The sequence below is a fragment of the Amphiura filiformis genome, chromosome 13 (genome assembly GCF_039555335.1).
Source record: "Amphiura filiformis chromosome 13, Afil_fr2py, whole genome shotgun sequence".
Taxonomy (NCBI): domain Eukaryota; kingdom Metazoa; phylum Echinodermata; class Ophiuroidea; order Amphilepidida; family Amphiuridae; genus Amphiura; species Amphiura filiformis.
This window is the reverse complement of record NC_092640.1, coordinates 23,033,164-23,047,252: the sequence shown is the minus strand read 5'-3', so window position 1 is coordinate 23,047,252 and position 14,089 is coordinate 23,033,164. Positions and strand designations below refer to the sequence as shown.

The window sequence follows — 14,089 nt, the reverse complement described above, 5'->3', positions numbered from 1 at the left end:
GTTAATGATTCCATTTGAAATTCATGCTCCCCCTGTGGCAGATATTACCAAAATCTTCCATAAGGGGAGCATGGACTTTAAATGCATTCCATTTTACAGCCAATATAAAAAGTTACTTACATAAAGTTACTTAATCATTTCTTGTGCTGAAAAGCTTGCTTTAACTGTTACCAACTGAATGAGCATGTATAGGTCCGTTCATACTACGCCGCAATTGCGATGCATTGCCGCACTGCATCGTACTGCAAACTAATGCATTGCGATATCGCAATAAAGTTAAATGCATTTTAACTTGGAAATGCGATGAGTTGTGGCAAAAAGTAATTGATATATCGGCAATGCACCGCATCGCATTGCAATTGCTGGTGTAGTATGAACGGACCTTAAGAGCATGCATATGATAACTTCTTTCAAACATTTATTTTGGGAACAGATCAAAAGTTTGATGACCTACTATAAACAAAAGAGCTTTCATTTGGAAGCTGACCACGCCACCTCCCTGAAACTTAAGTGTGAAATGTTGATATTTCAACCTGCATTTCTAGGATATTGATCAGTTTTAGGCTGGAAAGCTCTTGTACCCTACACATATATGTATACTACTGGTTGATATTAATTTGTGAGTAACAGTGTTTGTTACACATGTGCTACTGCAAAATACATAAATTTGAAAAAAAAGATGTTTATAGGATGTCATTTAACTTTTGTTTTGTTCCCTTGTACAGTCATGGTTTTTCAATTGAGAAGGAAGTTATAGTTTTCGGCAAGGTTCTTCAGCGGTCTACCGATGTGTGATGAAGTGGGTTCTGATTGTCTAATTGAATCACATCATCATCACATCGGCACCTCATTCTTCCGATCAAGCTGCGTAGCAATGCATGACCTAGTTCTTTTTAGGCGATAATCACGAAGAGCAATCGGACACCGCTGAAGGACTTTGCTGAAATCTTTTAGCACACATAGAGCATGATTTATCGCATTCCCACAATGCAATGGACTATTGCCATTATAACTTTTTGCACCAGGGCCTAGATTTCGACAAGAATCACAGAATCGATTCTTATAATCATTCTCATAAAATATGGTTGTGAGAATCAACTTCTCTCAATGTATCATACAGTAAGTGCAGCGACTATGATGGATTTTGATTCTCGCAAACCAGGCCCTGTACACTATACACTGCCCGTGGACAGCTTCCACCTTCCATAGGTGATTGACTTTGATATTGAAAACACTGGTACTTAAAGAGGCATTGTGAGATGCCACAAAAATTGTACCCTCAAATTTGGTCAAATTCCAGGTTTTGTTTGAAACTTTGTACAGTATGGCACTGTTTGATCACACCACACACAATTTTGTTAGCTGCATCAGATACTGTCGTATCTCGGAAGGCTGCTTTGTGCAATTTTTTTATTGTAAAAATAACATTATATATTAATTTTGAGGTATTTTCACAATATTACAATCCTGTGTCCATTCTTTAAGAAGAAGCATGCCGAAATATAATATGAAATACAACAATGATAATTAAAATCACATCATGGCAGCCTTCTGAAATACAACAGTAAGTGATGCGAGTGACGCGCCCGACAATTTGTTTGACTACAATCTATTCCGATTCTTTCATAACCAAATTTCTTTCAGGGCGATAAACCAAATTTACAAATTCAAAACATATGACATCGCCCATTTTAAAGTTGCACCATTTTAGTTACATTATCAGCCATAATAATAAATAACATAAAACAGAGTTGTATTATACACATATTTACAGAAATGTGTCCCCACACTTTTTAAGGAGTGTTACTGACAGTGTTTTTGTAAAAAAACATTTTTGTGTTTCTTATAAGATACATTGGGCAACAATCATATCAAAATTTAAATGAGTTGTAAATGATTTCACTTCTGTCAAAAAAATGTAGACAAGGACTTCAGCTGCAATTAGATCAAATTAAAAAGACCGCATCGATAAGTTTGTACACATTGACAGCACATGTTTCAGACTCAGTGCAATACTGCCCCACTTCCACTTTGGCCACATGTCCCACTTGAGTCTGTGTTGCACTAGTAACTTAAGCCAGTTGGAGATAAGACTATGTTTCCGCTGTTCTGCGACTTTACAAGGTGTCCCAGAAAAAAATTAGCGGGTGAATGAATTTGGATCTAAGTTGGGAAATAGACATCCAGGTCCACAAAAAATGAAAAAAGCATTGTGTAGCCCATCTTATTCTGCATCTTAAACAGTAATTTTATTTGAATCAGTTGACTGATTGCATAGAAATGAGCAATTACATGATGCATAATTATGTCAATTCACTTCATTCAAAGTTTGAAAGAAAGATCATTCAATGACAATGCACATTGTCAACAGGCTTTATATTTAGTTCGTTGAAATTGGTCACTTCTTTGCAATCTGTCAACCAAATCAAATATTATTTACGCATAAGATGCACATTTGATTCCGATACCCAGGTAAATTCATTTACCTGATAATTTTTTCTGGGACACCCTGTATTTGGGTTAGAAATTGACATGTTATCACTGAAGAGCATTACATATATTTTTTTCTGAAAATTTTGGTACCAAAATCTTGTGTTTTTGCAAAAAATTGAGATGTGGCAGTGCTCTGCTGAGCCCACAATGTATACCTTAAGGTTTCAGTTTGGCATTTTCCTGTTGGCAACATGAGAGTTGTAACCAGGCCAGACAAGTTGTTACATGTCAAGAGTGTCCAGTATACAAATATTAACTGTCTATGAGTATGATGGTCCAAATAATAAATCACAAGGTGAAAAATGGATTGTTCCATTCCACAAGCCTGAAAGGCGAGAATGGAACAATCCATCTTTCTGCAGGGGCTCTCAACTTTTATACATGAAGCTTTAGCACCATTTCTTGACATTCTAAACCCATTCAGAAACTCATGTTAGAGTTGTGCCACATTTTCCACTATATTCTTTGGTAGTCTCACAACCCCAACCTTTGGTAATTACCTTAATGTAAGCACACTCTCAGTTAGTCCTGCCAGCAAGACTTCAGTCTTTATGATAACCATAATGACATCTACGGACCTGTAATCAGTAATCAGTAATCAGATAATGTCATAATGTTAAATAAAGATTACTGAGTTACAGTTACTGGAGCTAACTCTCAGTTAGCCTAGTATCAAGACAGGGAGAATACAGCTTACAAAATAAAGCTGTGTAATCCCTCAATGAAGTTGTGGCAATAGGCTCATTTTGTGCATGCTTATATAAAGGATAAACCCAACTTTAATAAAGAGCCTTTGTCCTCATGACCCACTAGTTGGTAACCCGTATTTCAAACACTGGTAAGCTGAAGACTGAATATTCTGATGTATTTTGACAGAACATAACATAAATATTGCATAAATGAAGGATTGAACTTTTGTTCACAACACATAAAGTTGCTCACCTGAAACTTAGACAAAGTGGACCTCAAAGTGCAGATCCTCAACTGAGAACCAGGATACATCGAAACACCTCCATCTGGGCTAACCAACCTTCTTTGAATAAGGACATGAGTGTAGGCACTACAACTCTACAACTTAATCACAAGCCTACAATCCAGTTCTGACATTACAAGTCAAGAGTTGTCAAATCGATCAAGGTATAATTATTGCTGATAGCAATTGATAGGTAAAAGTGATGCATGCTGGGAATGAACAGGGCTCAAATTGGCCATCGCCATTTAGCCCTTTTTATTCTAAGCATGCATCATGTTTGCCTAATGATTGCTGTCAACAATATACCTTATGAACTGGATTATTCTACCGAAGAAGGTTGTAGTCTTAACAACCAAAATTTTCAGGCAAGCAACTTTATGTGTAGTGAACAAAAGTTCAATCCTTAATCTATTTGATTACCAACACAGATGAACTTTCATGCTAGATATATATTGCAGTTTGGGTAATGTTACTACAAAAACACCTGCCTCAAATGTCAGATTCCTTCCTCTGACAACATGTTGCAATGCACAGTTTGCATAACACAACTTCCACAATGTATGCATTAAATGACACATGGGGTATCATGTGTCATACAGAAACGGTCCTATACACCTTTGAAATTAGATCCAAAAGATTTCATGTGCGTTAAACAAAAACAACATTACCAATTACACTCTGGTGACAGTGCGTCAATGAGCGTGTGACGTGAATTTGATGGCTCCCACCAATCATGTACCACGTTGCTCTACTTCATACAGCATATTGAATAGTATTCAATAGTATTGAATAGTATTCAATGAATACGGTGTCCACTGGGTGATCGAATACGCACTCAGATCGCCAGAAATTAGTTGGCTGAATATGTTTTGATGGTCGCGCATGATTGTATTTTCCGTAAAAGTCCTCTTGCGTAAAACACTTAGTTGGGAGAATACAAGACTAAGTGCAGGGAAAAATAAAAGAACATATACAGTTTCATACTCTCCTACTGCTCTGCTTTCCTGAAGATTTTGCTTTACTGCGCAGTCACAGCAGACACGCTAGCGGTGACAAGCGGAAAGCCAATATATCAATCACTCCACCACATTGCCCAAAGCGGCATATCGTAAGGAGTTGAATTCAAGTCAACTCAGGAGTACGACAACAGAATACAAATTTTGGCCAATGAGCACAGAGTGGTACTGAGCAGCAACATTGTCATGCCGGTGAGCAGGCTCTGTGTCATTGCACTTTCCTGCAAGCGGCCACTCAGCGGCAGAAAGTATGAAACCAGCATTAGAATAGTCTTGCATTCTGCCAAAAAGTGTCAAAAACAGTTAACACTGCCAGCAGCAGAAATACTGTCTATAGATGTGGGAACCCTATCCTACTATTGCACCTTGATAGTTCATTTCCGTAACTTGTAGAATCCATATAATATGGATAATATTGAAATTACGATGAGTGTGTTCCATACGGCGGGTGGAGTTGAACCAAAGTATTCCTTGACAGCTTGCTGCAAAACAAAACAAAAGAGAAAAGATAAGTTGATAAGTTACACTAACTTAATGTTATTTGGCATTAAACTAGCATCATTCAACACATTCACTGACAGAGTGAATAAGCCACATTAATAATATCCACCAAAGTTTATAACAATTCTTTTATAAGCATAAATTGCAAATCTTGTCAAACAATCGTTCTGACTAATGAGTATTTCTGTACAAGCATATTGTGTGCAAGTATGTGTACACATGTCGTAAGACCAACATTTTGAATGCAATCTTCTCTTAGGCCTCGTATCCATAGGCTGTTCCCTTGTGGCGTGTGCCCTTGTTCCGTGTTTACTTTTTCCCATGTGACCTGCCACACAGACAACGAACCGTAGCGGCCACTAAGCAAAACAAAGGTTCGTTGTCTGTGTGGCAGGTCACATGGGAAAAAGTAAACACGGAACAAGGGCACACGCCACAAGGGAACACGCCACAAGGGAACAGCCTATGGATACGAGGCCTTAGGGACCACTCATTGCCTTCAGGGACCTCAATGCCCTCACATGTAACATAGTAGTGGTATCATAATAATTATTAGACACCCACCCTACATTTTGTAGCTCCTCACTGTACACTACCTTTTGTAAGTTTCTAAGGACACCAACTGGAAAGGTGACATCTTATCAAAAGTGTCCTCAGAAAGACTGTGTTACTATTCATTATTGGGTGAAGTGGAGATATGGTACGGGAAATACCATGCGACAAAGTGTCATACTAAGTGAATGCCGATAGAAAACATCATGTACTTACCCAAGCCTCAAAATAAGCAGATCTGGACCAGGAGTCACACATTTGGGAAAAGCAGCTCCTGGTCCCATGATTATCTAGGAGTCATTTTTAAAGAGCTATGAGTCATTTAAATTTCAATTGTACACATTACATACAAAACCTGCTTTAACTACCAGGCTCTATTAAAAAAATGTTGAGCCTGGTTCATATGATTTGGGTGAGGACCAGGAGCCAAAATGCTATGATCATTGGGTAAATGGCTCCTGGGTGCCTGCTTATTTTGAAGCTTGTACTTACCCAACCTCCTCTGTTAATAATCCAATCTGCAAATCTGACAACTAGGAATTTCACCATCTCTTTAACTAAAACGTTGATCCATGCTGGAAGGTTTTCTCTCATCATACGATCTAAAGCCTAGAAATATAACAATGGTAAAGTACAGAGTCAAGTTAATATTACAGCCGTTTCGGTACTGTATTGCTATAAACAAAATTTAAAACAGGCTTATATTAAATGATATAAGCAGTAAATTACAGGTTTTAACTTTTAATTTATATTTTTAGGCCCTGTTAGGCCCAACTTGAAACATTGTTGGATTACACCCATGCGCATGCAGAAAGATTAGCAACTAGAAGAGCAACTTGGTTATGCCACTACTATAGGGCCCACAACTTATAAATAAGTTCCCCCTAATACTTTTTAAAATAAGTAAAAAAATATTTTACAAAATGTACACATGTGGACCAACTTGTAGCGTCACACATCATTGCGTTCAATCACAATGGTTAATTGTGTAAAAGAGGCTGTTTTAAAAGTTGCATATGAGTCCATAGCAGGCAGGTTTTCTTTGTAACAAACACATGAATAGACCTGGCTGACTGTATTGTTTCAGAGTTGAATCCTATGGACTCAGATGCAACTTTTAGCACTGTTTAAAACGGTTTCTTTTTTTACACAATGAACCATTGTGACTAAACGCAATGACGTGTGAAGCTATAATTTGGTCCGTATGTGTAAAACAAATAAAGGCTACCCATACCTTTTTACATGTTTGCATTTCTTCAAATATTTTTTGATTTATTCTAAAAAGTATTTAGGGGGAACTTATAACTTGTGGACCCTATAGAACTTTCAATAACCTGTGAAAACTGCTTGCATAATGCATATATATTGAATACAGACATGTTTCTTCCCCTCTAGATGTACTTTTACATGTATGGATCACAGACCCCAGGATACAACATTGAAATTGACAAAATTTTATACACAAAACCTATGGGAACAAACGATTTCCGACTAGAACTTTTAGATTTGAAAATGTTTGTTACCCTCTCATAACAGGACACAATGCCTTCATAACAAGTAACTTTGGGGCTGGCTACAACCCTGAACTCAAATTTTTCACCCCTTCAACAGTACATTCTGAGCTGACTGCACCCCTGAAACTCAACTTTTTCACCAAACTTTCTCAACTAGCAACCTACATGTACAGCTTTTTCTAGACGACTAAAATTGTATAGCTGTAATCCATGCAACATTATCAATGAAATCTACAGAATGCTAAAAACTGAACTGTCTACTAGGAGCCATAGAAGTTGAAATAATTGAATACAAAAGAAAAGGAGACTACATTGGATGGTTTGCTGTATTTGGTTAAATAGAATGGGCTATTCCAGTTGCCATCCACACTACCCCTGTGGAAGATTTTGGAAATATCTTCCACAGGGGGAGTATAATTTTCAAATGAAATGAACACATTGGACAGCTCCATAAGAATTCATACACCTTCTGAGAAACATACAACCTTAATCTTCCACAGAGGGAGAGCGAGTTTCAAATGGAGCTGCCTAATGTGTTCATTCCATTTGAAACCCATACCCCCTGTGGTAGTGTGGATTTTAAATGGAACAGCCCAATTTAAGCATCTGTGTGCATGTGAACAGTGGTGTGCCTGTGTTTGTCATTCCCTGCAAATAGGGATGCTTTTACATTGTCCAATGAGATGCAAATGCATTTGAGAGTGTGTCCCCTATTGGAGAAATAGGGGCGTTTGTGTGTATTGATCAAGTGCACTTGGATACATAAGGTGTGAGTGTAGTAAGGCTGTGGTAAATTCAATGCATATTGAATATCTCCATTCACTTGAATTTCAAAACTATTAAAGTACCAAAGCTAGTAGCTGAACCAAACATCAAATAAGCTACCATCAGTGTTGTTTGATTTAAATCGCGATTTAAATCACTTGATTTTTTGTTAATCCCTGATTTAAATCAACTTTTACCATTTTTTTTACCATTTTTGATAAAAATTGATTAAAAAAAAAAAAATCTGATTTAAATCAAAAAATCAACAACCCTGGCTACCATATTTTCTCTATAAAACACCCTGGGTGCATTGCATTTTCCAAAAGGGGGCATTTAGAAGAACGATAATTTCCATTAAAATCATAATTAGGTAAGCTTAAAACTCATGCTGACATGACAAACTATGAACTTAGGATCGATGACTTCCGGTTTACTTCCAGGTTTATGATGAGATTGCCTATTACCAGTCATGTGTGCACAGTGGTAAGCTTACTAGACAAGATAGCATTGAAATTCAGCATTTTTTAAACATCTTGGTTGACAAAACTGGCAGGGGTATTTAAGAGAAGGGGGCGACTAATAAGAGAATACAGTAAATGCATAAAACAATTGTAAGCGCAAGTATCCCATGTGATAGAATTGTGTCATCATGCAAACACACATAAATCTCGGCCACGCTATCCCTGTTTGCATGTCTGGCAGCTGAGGGGTCTGTGACTCAAACCTGCATCCTAGAAAAATGTTTTTTTTTGCTCCAATAATTTTGAATTGTTTTAAAAGGGCCCTTCCATTGTTATCAACCATTGTTGACTTATTTTGGAACTCTCAATATTTCTTTTTTACATTTAAATTGCAGAAGTTTTTCCCATTTAAATGTTTAAGAAACAGAATTTGACAGCCTTAGTATATAAGGGTGTGTGTGGGGATGCATGTTCAATTCGTGGTTGTACAAATGTGCATGTCTGTGAACACCTGTGTCAATGAAAATTTGCATAAAATCAAAGAAAATACTAAAATAACTGTGTACACCAAAGGTGTCCTATAAAACACCAGGTAGCAAAGTATTTTAGCACAAACACATCCTGAATACAAGTCTCAAAATAATACAAGGGTGACACAACCAAGACTAAACTAATACAATATGTCACACACAATAATATGAGATGCAGTGGCATAGCCAAGGGGGGGCAGCTTCCCCCTGTGAGAAGTCTTTCCCCACCCCTCTTTCCCCCTGTGGGATGCTGGCCACCCTGATATAGCCCATTTTGACTATTTTCATCAAAGTTTGCCCACCTCTGAAAAAGTCCTGGGGCCCATTTCACTAAACCTTTAACCCTTTGTAACTCAAGTAACCATTCGTAAAGTTACGAATACCTAATACTAGTCATAACTTTTCGAAGGGTTCCTGTAGTAAACTTAGTCTAGTGTAGTAATAAAGAATACGAAGGGAGTTTAGTGAAATGGACCTTACGACTCGTCGTAAGTTACGAACGATTTTGAGACTTACGAAGCTTCGTAATTTTAGTGAAATGGACCCCTGGCCACGCCACTGATGAGATGCACCTTTTTGCTTTGGGTATGACAAGGCTAACCATGCTACATCCATTGTAGACATACCTTAACACACATCCTATAGGCAAAATAGAATGCGCCTATGATCCTACCCCAGTTGATATCACCATCCCCGAAAATCACCTGCGCCACCGCGATAATAGCCTCAATAGGCGACTCGTCGGGCACAGAGTCTATCATTCTGATGGGATGAAATGTTAATTACTGATATTAATTAGTACTTAGTTCATTACTAGTTACAAGAGGGTGATTTTGATGGGTGTATAGGGATATGTTTTTTTGGTTGAAGCAGTAGTTGCAAATTTGTCAATTTCCATGACAACATCCCTCAAAATCTTAATCCCTTTCTTAAACTTAACTCATAATCTTAAGCCCAATTATAGCTCCTCAAAGTGGCTTAGCCTCAAGATACAGATATGAATGTGAATGGCACTTTCAGTCAAAATAGTCCAAATATAGCAATACTGTATATAATCAATTCATACCCTACACACTTTCAGAATCACCCTCTCGTTACCTCCACTCTATGACTAGTTTGAATTTGACAACAAAACCAATGCATACATCTAAGTCATTTTCCTAAATCTTCAGTAATTCCTAATTGTAATGGTGCATCTTTTTTTTTATGTCAGGCATATCTAGGCATTAACAGCTGAAATCTAGGAGATAACACTGACGAAACTTCGGCCAGGCACAAGTAACCTGGTGTTACTTTTTGTAACAGTCTGCAGGTCAGTTTGTCAATTATTCTTTCTCTCAAATTTGGCCAAGCAAGCAAAGGTCATCCTAAACCAGGACTTGAACCTGGGACCCCTCAAACTCTGGACATGCTTTTACTGTTGAGCTATCAAGGAAGCCAGTGGTATCCATTCTGCAGTGCTTCAACATTACTACTTGTCTTTCAAATAATTTGTGTCCATCAGTGAAAATATTTATTGTATACATGTAGCGTACAATACAGTCTACTCGATAATGTTATCCAGAAGGTTGGAGCGTGATTGATCAGTTCTGCAAATGGGAAGCTGTATGAGTACCATGTGTTGCACAATGGACTTGAATTAGTTGACAAGACATGTACCATCCTTGATAGTTCAGTAGTAATCTTGAGTACTAGTCTGGAGTTCTAAGGGTCCAAGGTTCGAGTCCTAGTCAAGGATGTCGATTTTCCTTTCCTTGGCCAAACTTGATGGAAATAAATTATTTTGGATCACACCATTAACCTAAATAACAAAGAAACCTTTATTTGAAATATTCCAAAGTGTGAAGTATACACTTTGATGTACATAAATTCAGAAGGGATGCTCTAAAGCAGGCATAGTTTTATAAGAAAAACTTACAAATGACAACTGGCCCTGACTCAAATGTGATGCATTGAAGTCCCAGTCAATTTCAAACCGGATAAAGTATAGCATGATAGCAAACAACAAAAATACCTTTAAACACATTTTATATGTAAAGTAGAAGATGCCTATAATCGTCCCCAGCTAATTTGTCCATCGCTAAATAAAACAACTGCTACCTCTAGAATGGCTTCTATTTCATTTGGTGAGTCATTTGGTACTCGACGAATAGCCCTAAAGGTAGAAACATGGTCTTTATAAGGTTAATATTTGAATGAATGATTATTCACAGCATTCTATTTGTAAAATCAAGATTTTTTAAAAGATTCTTGTCATTTTCTAATTTAAGCGTCAGCATTTTTTATTTAGAGAATAAACGATAGGAATTTTTGATTTTACTATCCTCTACCATGTGACAGGTCCAATATTTTGAGTAGTGGATGCCAGCGTACTACAATTAAATATTGAACCTGCCTGTCGTCTATCACATGGTAGAGGATAGTAAAAACAAAAATTCCTATCGTTTATTCTCATTCTTGGTCAGTTAACTTTTATTTTAATAATTAAACACTGTTTTATTTAGCAAAAACTCAGTTACCGTCATGAAAACTCCCTTTTTCTGAAATGAACGAAACTTGTCTACCATTTTAGTTGCGCGTACTGCGATCTTGTTCGCATATTATTATAGAACACGCTACATACTTGCGCTTCGACAAGAGTCTACTGTGACAACGCAGTTGCTGCCGTCTACCGTGTGACAGACAGCATGCAGAAACCAATCAAATTCAGTGCTAACCAGCTAAGCCACAGCTGCTGACTAAGAATTACCAGTACTATTACTAGCCACAATTCCAGAGTGCTCAATGCATTACATTCACCCATGCATAAACACATTAGAATGAGAATTAAACATTAAACTGTTGGAAAAAACACCTTCTGTAATCTCTTTGGACGTATGGCTATTCCAGTTGAAAACCATACACCCCCCTGTGGAAGACATTACATTAATCTCCCACACAGGGGGTGTTGATTTCAAATGGAGTCACCCATTCAGGTAATCCCATTTGAAATTCACACTCCCTGTGTGGAAGATTAAGGTCATGTCTTTTATACATGGTGTATGGATTTCAACAGGAATAGCCAAATCACCTTTGTAATTCTTCATCTTGATCTAGAATATCTCCTATCTGCCGTAACGTTGACCCAATTTGTACCCACACTTCTGAGTCTGCTTGTGACTCGTCTCCGACGATCTGCTCACGTGTTGGCGCATTTTCTACCCCTTCACGCTCAAAGCGATCAGCTATAAAATGTCGTAGTAATATTGCTGCTTGTTCACCTATGTCTTCTTGACTGATTTGCTGCTGCATGGCTGGTCTTTCTTCACTACCTGTGAAATGGAAAATGTTCAAAGTTAATTCTTAAACATGTGAGAATGTTCTTGCAATCTTATTGGTTCTTACCTGTGTGATATGACACGATATCACACACTTTAGCGCATGCTTGTCGATGCGATACTCGCTAATTGAACCAATCGGAGGTGCATATAAGCAACAATGCGATTGATCGATCTAAGCCCTATGTAATTATTCCTTGTAAAATGTAGGATTCAATTTGATTAAAATTTGGTATACTGATGAATAATATAATTATTTAGTTGAATTGAAGTGTTTAAGAATGATAATAAAGGTATTGTTTTTAGCTGTTGTCGTGCATCTATCATCTCATATAACATGAGACCTCATTATTTTTGGAGTAAAACAACTCTGCTTCGCCTCATTGTTTTACTTAAAATAAAGATGTCGCCAGTGTTATATGAGACGATAGATGCACTCCAGCGGCTAAAAACAATACCTTTATTCTCTAATTTGAACACAGGGCTCAAAATAGATGAGGGCACAGGGTGAGTTGCCCCTGAAAATGCCAAAATAGCCCTAGAAATTAAATTATGGTGGTGATTTTTAATAAAAAGTATCCCCTGTAATGAAACTATTTTGAGTCTTCTGGCTTAAATTAAATCATAGGTATTTAACCCCCATAATATCCTGAAAGTAATCCCCGAAAGTTAAATTACAGCCTGGGCAATTTTTTTCAATATTATGTTTTGGTGAATCCAAGTCTGTGAAAATATTGGATCCAAAACATAATTTATTGGTCTCGCTATGAGTGTCACTAGAAAGTTGCCTTGCATCGACTGGTTATGATTTGATGCTAAGGAATGCTTGTGACTTCTCATTGTCTTTTTTCATTCAAGTGACGGAAATACATCATAAAATAGCACTATGCTCCTTGTGATTGCTAAATGTGATACAGGTACCGTATTCATTCCAATAAGCACCCATACCCCAATAAGCGCACACCCAGGGTATTTTCAATTTGCTAAAGGGTAGCATTAATGTTGAAGTGACGGATAGATGTCGATACAGAGAAATAGCTGGGGGATTAGAAGTCCTGTGTAAACTTGAAATTCATTTTCTGCATCAGAAAAGGTACTAGAACGTCTCAGGACCCTTTTATAACATACCGTACACAGATTTGTCTCTAATAAACGCCTGTTAGGAAAAAAATTAGGTATTAGGTTAAAAAATAAGCGCCCACCCAAAATGACTTTGTTAAGTGCCCTGGGTGCTTATTGGAATGAATACGGTACATGTATAACCAATGGTCAATATGTTGTGTCTTTTTTTTCGCTGGTCCCATTCCACCCAGGTGCAAAATAGGGAGCATTTTTACATAAATCTGACGTCATTGTTGGATTTGTGAAATGGTTGCCAATATGTATACTTAACACGGCTGTGTACTCAAGACATTGTTTCTTTCACGAAATTGAGCTTTTTTGAAATGTATTTACTTTGTTATGTTTTTTATAAATACAAGGAAAGAAAATCCAGATTTGTTAACTCCAACTGCTCTATTTTATGGATTTTATTTCACTATTTCACTCGTTTCCGCAATTTAAAAGGAAAGAAAATCTGTGTTGTACCATCGGGGTATCTGCTGGCGCAACAACGGATCGTGTTTTGTAGACGCCAATTTGCAATTTGTTAACGCACAGATACGCTACGCATACGCAATGCTTAGCTGCATGCGCCGCGCATCTTATGGAAGCACCGCGGAAGCACTGATTTCATTAAAACCTAGCGGTCAAATGGCTCCGTTTTAGCTGATAAAATGTGAAGTTTTTCAAGTTCTTTCCCCGATTTAAACATCAAGATATGAATAGATTTCGCCCAAACTTCTCAAAGGGCTTTGGATTTACCCGATGTTCACGTAATGTAAGGTAGAAAAACGAGAACTGCTGCATTCTCCTGTGAGCTTCGATCAAAGTGCAAAATATGACCACTTTAAACTTCAACGGCCTTT

The 14,089-nt window shown here is 37.5% G+C and overlaps 1 protein-coding gene across 1 annotated transcript in view; it reads right to left on the bottom strand.

Moving 5' to 3' along the window:
• Positions 1 to 1,823: 1,823 nt before the first annotated feature.
• The window catches only part of LOC140168142 (apoptosis regulator BAX-like), a 29,523-nt gene continuing 17,257 nt past the window's right edge, over positions 1,824 to 14,089 (bottom strand). Inside the window, exons 3-6 of the mRNA XM_072191456.1 lie at positions 11,876 to 12,116; positions 9,432 to 9,567; positions 6,028 to 6,144; positions 1,824 to 4,964 (exon numbers count right to left, since the gene is read on the bottom strand). Coding sequence (XP_072047557.1) covers positions 4,857 to 4,964; positions 6,028 to 6,144; positions 9,432 to 9,567; positions 11,876 to 12,116 — 602 coding nt within the window. The 3' untranslated portion in view covers positions 1,824 to 4,856. The remainder of the gene's footprint in view (positions 4,965 to 6,027; positions 6,145 to 9,431; positions 9,568 to 11,875; positions 12,117 to 14,089) is intronic.